At 35.7% G+C, this 9,166-nt stretch overlaps 1 protein-coding gene and 1 long non-coding RNA gene across 2 annotated transcripts; one reads left to right on the forward strand and one right to left on the reverse strand.

Annotated features, from left to right (window-relative positions):
- Positions 1-795: 795 nt before the first annotated feature.
- LOC133741042 (uncharacterized) lies at positions 796-3,407 on the forward strand. Its single transcript, XR_009861567.1, has 3 exons — positions 796-958; positions 1,090-1,155; positions 3,108-3,407. It is a non-coding gene; the product is annotated as an uncharacterized LOC133741042 (long non-coding RNA).
- Positions 3,408-4,177: 770 nt separating this feature from the next.
- Positions 4,178-8,284, reverse strand: LOC133738638 (probable ribosome-binding factor A, chloroplastic). Its single transcript, XM_062166213.1, has 4 exons — positions 7,776-8,284; positions 5,989-6,162; positions 4,874-5,079; positions 4,178-4,538 (listed from the first exon to the last, which is right to left on the reverse strand). Exons 1-3 carry the CDS (start codon positions 8,100-8,102, stop codon positions 4,933-4,935), a joined length of 648 nt encoding a protein of 215 aa, XP_062022197.1. The 5' UTR covers positions 8,103-8,284; the 3' UTR covers positions 4,178-4,538; positions 4,874-4,932.
- Between the last annotated feature and the right edge of the window lie 882 nt (positions 8,285-9,166).

The following is a 9,166-nucleotide window of genomic DNA, read 5'->3' on the forward strand; positions in this document are numbered from 1 at the left end:
CAAACGGTTCATCTTGTATATTATTGAACTTATTAAAAACCATCTCTACCAAAAAAATAAAATACAAGTTTTTTTTTTTGAGAATGGGAACTTTTATTGAATAACTCAAAGAAAATTACACACTGGAAATCAAAATTGAAAAATACAAGTTAGAATCATTTACTCGTCTAAGTATATGAAATAAACGAAGGTTTTGATAAAAGTGAAACATAAACAGCCGTTTATTTGTTTGAAACAATTGTATGAATAAATGATCTCTGTTTTTTTTTTTTTGAATAAACCAACAACTTAGAATTACAACAATTAGTACTTCATGAGTCGAAATCACAACATTTCACTTACAATTAGTACTAGTCCAAATGACATTAGGCTACTAATCTTTAAATATTTTAGAAAATAAATAGTTCAGATTAGTAATGAAAAGAGAAAAAAAAAAGTGTTCCGAAAACAACAACTTGGACATCCTCTTTAGAAAGAAAATAGAATTGCATCATAATAAGCAATTTAGATGTTTACATCAGATATAAGTACATCGGACAGCCATTATGTTTCACCCTTAATCCAAACTTAAAATGCATGTAGAAAATAAAAATGTCACCGAAGCAAAGAATCGGAACAATAGTTTTGGACCTAAGTATTCCAAAAATAATAAAATTAGGGATGCAATGTGTCCATTTTACTCAAAAAAAAAAAAAAAAAAAAGGAAGAAGCTGACGTGTTGTGGTATGATTGGTTGACTACGCCATTGGGCCAACAAGATGCGAAGGAAGACGGACGACGGCGAATAGATGCTATATAAACGCAGCGAAAGGTAATAGGGCTTCCCCCAACTTCGACTTTTTGGGAGGTTTTTACAGGTTCTCTTCTTGTTCGCTTCGTCAATTGCTGCACAGTCAGTCTCCGCAACAAAATGGCGCCGCCTCCCGGACCCTATTCTGGAACCAGCACCCTCGCCTTGGTAATTTTTTTTTTCTTCTTCTCTGGATCCACCTACTTTTTAGTTCAAATCTGGTGAAATATGAAGAAGAAGAATATTGCGTTTTCTGAATTTTGAATGTAATTGGAATATTGGGTTTTGGGAATTGGCAGGTGGCTCGTGCTTCTGCACTCTCTCTTGGACTCGTCTATGGAAGCATTAAGCTTAGGGTCCTCAAGGTACCCCCGCTTTTGCCCTTCTTCTTGTTTTTCGGGGATTTTTTTTTTTTTTTTTAGATATTTCATTATTGTCACGTATTGTTTTGCAAATTATGTGCACACTGTTTTCACATCTTTATGAGATTCGTTTAATTTTGGGATAATTGTCTAGATTTGATCGATATTGTTCAGCTCGTTTTTTGCGAATTAGTCTTTTGCATTCTTTTGGTTCAGTTTATCTGCAAAGCTGTGAAAATGCACTTAGACCTGTACATGTGTTTTACGATTTTATGGATACATGTATAGGTCTAAATGCATTTTCTAAAGTTAGCAGAAACCTATAGTCAAACAATCAGGGTAAATATGCATATTTTGTTGACAAAATTGCAGAAAGCTCTTCTTATTGTATATATCTGAAACCAATGGAGGTAAGTTTTTATGAAAATAATTAAAAAGTGTGGTGGTAAATCATATTCTCTTAGATAGTCGTTGATAAGCATCAGTGTTGCTTTAAGATGTATTAAGGATACAGATTTCATATGAAACTGAGCTGAAAATCCATGAAGAATTTAGTAGTGCCAGACAAATGCATAGTAGAAAGCTAATTTTTTCATCTCAGAGTAGCAATAATCAATAATAGTTTTCTGTTACATCCGTAAAGGCTTTGTTGTCTCTCGCTGATATTTTTTTTTTATCACTCTGCTGGTGTTTCTTGATGCTGTACCTGTTCTGTCCTGTGCTATTTTAGTTATGGGTCATTTCCTTGTGTTATCATCCAAGTCCATGAAATTTGATATGAAAATCGGCTTTATTGTGGCAATTCAAACATGAAACTATGTGCAACTATAGGCCAATGCTAATTGTTGACCATCTAATACAAAATAACCAATATAATGTCAACTCCATCACAGTCTACATCCACTAGTATAGCCACTTGCACAGCTTTTCTAGAGACCATCTTTTTTATATCTTGTGGTTACTCTCCTCTTCTTGTCTTCTTGACCTTTGCCTTGGTTGGCATGAGCTTCAAGCTGCAACCAAACTCGATTGGTGAATGTTGGTGATTAAGGGTGTTTTAAAGGGGTTCGGTGGATCAAAACCCAAAAGTCATATCAATACCTATAATATATTGATATGCTTACAGAGAAGTCTTAGCTTTGTTTGTTTGTTCTTTCCCAGTTAGCATCCCAAGTCATCAAAACAAGGTTTAAGCACAGTCATGCATTATCGTTAGATTTGAAAATATAGCAGGCCTAGGTACCAATGTAGGTTGTGTAGCCCAGATGGTGGGCCTCAAGTTATGTGAACTGTTGATATAAATGTTCAAATGTCTTTGTAAATCCGTTCGGAAGAAGAGGGGTTGTTCATAAGTGAAGTGTTCTGTAAACAGGTGGTATGCCATTGATTTCTTATTACAACGGGTGGGTTTGAACCCCACCGAATTCCTACAGTAAACATTCTATGTGAAAAAAAAAAAAAAGAACTAATTACAAAGTTACGGCAATAGTCTTTCTTTCGAATCATGCCGTTGGGTTCCAACAGGATCTGAAATGTGGCCATAGGTTATTGTATCGTCACTTTTTCAAATTACATGCCAAGATAAATCAATCAGGCCAATCTGGTTTGAGTATATATTTTTGCCTATTAGAGCTAGTAGTGGATAAGCAATGTAATTTGAAGCGTTATTAATTTTAGGCTGTTTAACCTGATATAGGTGCACATGCAGAAGGCTGAATCAAGTTAATTCTTTCTTGTGTTTGCATTTCTCTGAGACTGATATAAAACTTCCTATATGGTTCTTGATTGTTATGGACTGACTGACAATCTTGTGCTTGCTTGTTCTATCATATCTGAAAACTGTTTTAAGATGATTTCCCTCCCTAAAATTTAGACATGCACGTGACGCACTTGCACATCATCAAAAGATGTCTACTGATGTTTATTTTCTATTTCTTTTCCTTCTCTTCATCAAGGCCAAGGCTAAATCTCATCAGAAGGCTGAAGCAAAGGCTCATCACTGAAGATGTGTTCAACCAGAAGTTGTGAATGAGGATTTGCGATAGAAATAATGCGTAAGGGTGGACTGTACCAATATTTCATTTCTTAAAGCTTTTGTGGATTATGAAAACCTTGCTTTGAACAATTTTGGATTGAGAAATATATGAATTCAGTACTTGGAGGATGGTTTATTTAGTTGCCCTTGCCAATTGTAACGGCACATCAATTTCCATTTCATAGTGAAATTATGAGGGTAATGGTCCCTTGATCAATAAGGCGTTTTATCTGTTTGGTATTGATCATTGATTCAGCTTCAATTTTAGTATTGAGTGGTTTAAGCTAGAATGACTAAATTGTCTCTTGGTGCGGGTGTTGTGCATATTAAGCTCCTGATGAGATGCATAATCATTTTATTTGAATTTAGTGAATTTACACATGAGGTGGGTACTATTTCTCAGTCGGATTCATACATTAAGTGACATCAACCTATTGTAGTTGTGTGGTATCAACAATGTGCCTACAATCATTCCTCACACCCTGAACCCTAGAAAACTGAAGTTTTTCCCTGTAAAGAAGCTTGTAAAGAAAATTGAGAGGGTCAGGATGCTACCTATATTTTACACTGCTTTGCATGTATTAACTTCATGGTCTAAGGTCGCTTCCCTTGCTTCATGAAGCAATCATAAAGAAATTATTGGTGATTTATGAATATGTGCAGCTTTGAGAGACCCCATTGTTGCCACCTCTACTCTGTGTTTGGTGGGTTAGTAAGACGGGCTTCTCATTTGGGAGGTCATGTGTTTGAGTCTTATTAAATGACATGTGAGGTAGGGCATACATCAGTCTTTGCTGAAGGGTTGGGGCATACACCAACTTTTCAGTCTGTTTTTTTTTTTTTTGTTCGATAGAGAAAAGAACAACAAATACTGTGAACAGCCTCTTCTAACACAACCCAAACCTAAGAGATCATGATAATAAGCATTTAAAGCAGATTACAAACAGTGTTAGTCAATCAAGCATCGCATGCTGTCCTTGTGAATTGCCATTAAATGAATAAGTGGATTGCCTCATGCACTATTAGCATAAACCAGTACACGTATATAATCCATGATAGTAGAACACAAACAAAAGAAAATCCCAAGGCCTACAAAATGACAATTCCATTCACATCTTGTGTATTGTCATTTTTGGGAACTCCTCGACTATATAGCACTCAAGTCACAAAAGGCCTGCATAGACTAAACAAAACAAAAGGCAAATAATTAAGACACTGGAAGAAAAGTATAAGAACATTAGAGGTAATTTTACAAGGTGTGACATGGTAGACGCTCGTAATTCAGATGATGGCCACAGTTGTGAAGAGTTGTTTCTGTCCAGCATGCACCGTGGCTTATGATGGTACTACCCTGCATCAGATGAAGTAAATGACATGTTATTTACTGCTGCTATCTGTAATAAAGTTCCTGCAACAAGACCCTATCATGTTTTCAAGCAATCCCAATTACCAACATAACCCCATGAGGAACAGGTCTTCAGAGATTTCTGACTTCCCAAACACAATTCATATCTCAAACTTACAACGCTCTTACTTTGAATGCCAAACTAAGCACATCATCCTAACATCCAAATTCTAGCATAACATAATCCCTAGATTAGATACAGATCCAGAAGGGAACACAACACTGATTGAATTGATATGGATGGCTATTGCTAAATGGAACTTTGTGGCGATAAAACAAACCTGGGGATAAGCAAATCCATGCCTCAATTCGAAGAAGCAAAATGCAAATAGGGGACAAACTACTTTATGTATATAATGTCTTCATCAGGGTCATCATCCTCCCAGTCTTTATCATCCTGAGGTGCGTTGGATGATTCCAATTCCTCCTCATCTTGAACTTCTCCAACTTTCTTCTCATTTTTTATCCGATCTAATATTGCAATCACCTACAATGTTTAAACTTTTACAAATCAGCATGGATAGACACCGACCTTAGCAGTAATTCTACAAGCACGATACAATCAAGATAGCCAACCAATAATTAAAAAAGCGAACATCTGTTCATTGGCAATGCTCATACAATGATAATCTAACCCAGAGGGAAACTCAATACTTTTCATTTTTTATTTTAAACTTTAAACCTACAACCAGAAATATTAAACAGTAACATAGATATGGCAAGTCTTTTGTACATTTTGCTAGACTAAAATTTAAGGGAAACTTTTGCATTAAGCAATCAAGGAAACCATGACAGTTGATTGTTTCTGAGGCACAGACTTGGATGGAACTACAGATTACTCTCCCAAACTTTTCTCAAGAGTATTTTTCATAGATTTTACACACTCAAAGCGACACCAAAAAGTTCAGGTGCAAAAGCTGAACTTTTTAAATAATATTGCCACTTTCTGGAACAAACAGTTCACCAAAAAAAGAATGGAAATCCATGATACTGGTATACTCTAATATTTGATCTTAAACATAAGAGTATTAACCATATCATAATCCTCAACTTGAAAACGTCCTATATAATACGGTAAGACAACACACCCCGTGTTAATCTATTTAGTATCAAGGTTGAGGTAGTTTGACAGGACATGATCCACACAACAATTTGAGTTGAAGAGTTACACTTGGTTGAGCAGAATAGCATAATAAACAATCAACCTTGTCAACCTTTACGTAAAGACTTGCTTAAGTGTTGACCAAACTTATATGGACAGCCTAGTATTAAACCACCATATAAGAACTAAAAACTCAGTTCATGGAAAAGATGCACAAGGGATCAACATTATTGATATCCCAACTTATAGATGTATAGGTAATGATACTTGTAAAGCATATATGATTAATTTTACCCTGCTTCCTCTCTCTAACGATTCATCTTCTATGAAGCGTATCTCAGGAGTTAACCGCAGTTTCATACGCCTTCCCAATTCACCACGGACGTACTTTGCTTTTGACTTTAGCCCAGCAAGTGCAACCTCCTTCCCTCTTTCATCGCCAAAAACGGATACAAATACTTTAACCACCTGTAGTCAAAGCAATAAATTAATTAACTAAAACTGTAATTTAACCACCTGTAGCCAAAACTTGAAGGAAGCAGCAGGTAGGGAAATTTTTGTTTTGCCAGTATCATTAAATTGGGAAATGCGAAGGAGTGTCTTATCACTTTTCCTCATTAAGTGTTTCACATGCTACTGCCAGGATTTTATTTTATTTTTATATTTATGTTCTTTGGATGAAATACAGACAGGAATTTAATCTGCCTATCAGTGAAGGGCCAACAAGATAGCAACAATGAGCCCAAAGAACTTGTACAATTAAATGTAGTTTCTACCATACCAGTAAATTGAAATTTATGGTTGCTTCTAACATGAGTATTCTAATGAAGAATAATTTGGAGAAACATATAATTTCACACATAAAGCATGATTGCAATAAATATAAGCTACTGTAGGAAGTTGTCGAGTATAATAATGGTCAAGGAAATCACTTGGGGGAAAAGAATGACAAAGTACTGAGGAAATAAGGAGTTCACCTATTAATGTGCACTAAAAGGAGTTTTATTATGGCTTTCAGGAGATTGCACTAGAAGTTTTACAAGCCGAAAGTGATGCAGTACTTGGACATATAAACCGATATATCATTACAGTTTAACATGCACAAAGGTTTTGATCTACCTGTTAAATAGTTTCCTACAAAAGCATTTCAGGGATCTTAAACATTGTGACCAAAGGAGTTTAGCTTGATTGTTTTAGGAGATTGTACTGGAAACTGTGCAATTGAAAAGAGTATACAAATCAATGCATCACTTAGAAAGCAACACCTATACTCTGGTTACTGCTTCAAATGGACCAGGATTTATTGTCCCAGAAAAATAATAAGACATACTGGAAATATTGTTCTAATGAATCATTTGTGCACATTTTGTTATTGTGATTCAAAGTGTCAAAGAAATTGAAAATGCATCTGACAAAATAACTAAGATAACCATTGCTTGGGATTGGAATCAAATCATGCAATGCTGCTCTGGCTAAGAGTTATTTGAAATCTATTTCCAGATTCAGAGAATTGAAGAAATACAGATTGCAATAAGAAAAGAGTGTTGACACATGAAAGTCAATCTCAAAGTTTCACAAAACCACTAAACAACTCATCATAATCTAACTCAATGATACCACTTAGCTTCCTCCATTGGCAGAAGCTATAGCAATCAATTACTATTTTTCAAAATGTATTTATTTCATCTCAAGTTTCTTATGCTTCACACTGTAAACAAAGCACAACCCACCTTCCAAAGGATCGTAACAAGTAAAGCTCGAACCTTTCTCCGAAAAACAATCCTAATAAGTTACTCTACCGAGTTCTACAGGAATGAGAGCAAATGAGGGGCTCCAAACTATCCATGATAAAAACAAAAGGCAGTAACACAGTAAGTGGGTATATCTATTCAGAAGGCAAAAGCAACAAAATTCGAAACTCTCTTTCTCCCATTTCCCCAAAACACCATCACATGAATGAAACATTATGCAATTGACATGTAGTACACCCAAAACCAGCTCAAGAACCCATAAAACCCACAACAATAATTCATCACAAATCAAAAGAATAGAATACCCAAAACCTATTCAAATGGCTATACCTGCAAGTCGGTAGAGACCTCAACATCACTAATTGTGGTTAAAGAAGAGAGGTAACGGTCGGCACCCAAAGAAACCTCAGGCAAAATAGCGTACTGCAACACCTTATCTGTTAAGAGCATGTCAGAGAGCTCCCTCTGTATCTGCTTAGCCACCATTGCCACTCTGCGCGGCTTCGCCATGCACCTTATGCCGCGGAGCAGAGCCGCACGATGATTTCTTGGGTGAATCCAGGCCGCTGGCTTCTGGGTCTGAATTGGGAACCTTGATGATGGAAGGTGACAAGGGAAGGACGCGAGTGGTGGGCTGTGGAGAACCAAGTATGGCATTGCTGTAGAACTAGTTTAGCTTTGCTTTGCTTTGCTTTGGAAGCAAACTGCTTCTACTATTTATATGTTTTGGATATTTGTTTTGTGGATTGTTATCCTGACCGATGGAGTCTCCAACAAAGAGAACGAGAACGAGAACGGGGCGGGGGAATAAGAGAGACGATTTATAGTCCCCACTCCAGATTATCCATTGCTTTATATGGGACACTTCTGTAACTTACTCGAGGGATTTTTTTTGTTAATTACAACAATTAGTATTTTTTAAATTTTTATTTTTATTTTTATTTTTTTTGTAGTGGCTTAGAGATATATTACTGTATCTTTAAGAGCTCTTTTTTAATTGTTAACGGCGGTGGCTAGCTTATGGTTTGTCTTGGTTGCGTTATCAAGGGTGGAGTTCTTGCTGATGATGGAAGAGTATGGCGTGGTTAGAGTGGCGATGATGTGATTGTTTTTCATGTTTTTAACAATGTACTTAATAGTTAATTCATACTTGGGTGTTGGTGGTAGACTTGGCAAAGACCGTGTATAATTACAATTTTAGAGCTGCAACTCGATCGGTTTGATTCAATTATAGGTATTACCAATTTTATAACTAAAATTTTCAGTTTTGAAATTGAGTTACCGATTATCGACTAACTATCTTTTACTAGATTACATAATAATACATGACCTATTTTCTAAGGATTAATGTTAGGTGAACCAATCTTTTTGGTCGCCAACTGCATCTCACCTTATGTGGCAGCTGATGTAGCATAAAGCCTAACCTATTAGAGGATTCCATATGACGTGACTGTGCCACATAAGTTGCCACATAATGTGAGATGCATGTGGTACTCAAAAAAATGTTTCACCTAGCTAGCCTTATTCTGTCCTAAATCAACTAAAAGTATATGTACTATTAATCTTATAGTAGTAATAATATTAAAAATATCGTGAATATATGTAGCATATATTTCTTAATATACATGTATATGTATTGAAAACTATAACATATATATATATATAGCTAATATTCAAATAATCGATAAAGTTTGGTACTTATAAAAACCAAACCAATTTTT

The sequence above is a fragment of the Rosa rugosa genome, chromosome 3 (assembly GCF_958449725.1).
Source record: "Rosa rugosa chromosome 3, drRosRugo1.1, whole genome shotgun sequence".
In the NCBI taxonomy this organism is placed as follows: domain Eukaryota; kingdom Viridiplantae; phylum Streptophyta; class Magnoliopsida; order Rosales; family Rosaceae; genus Rosa; species Rosa rugosa.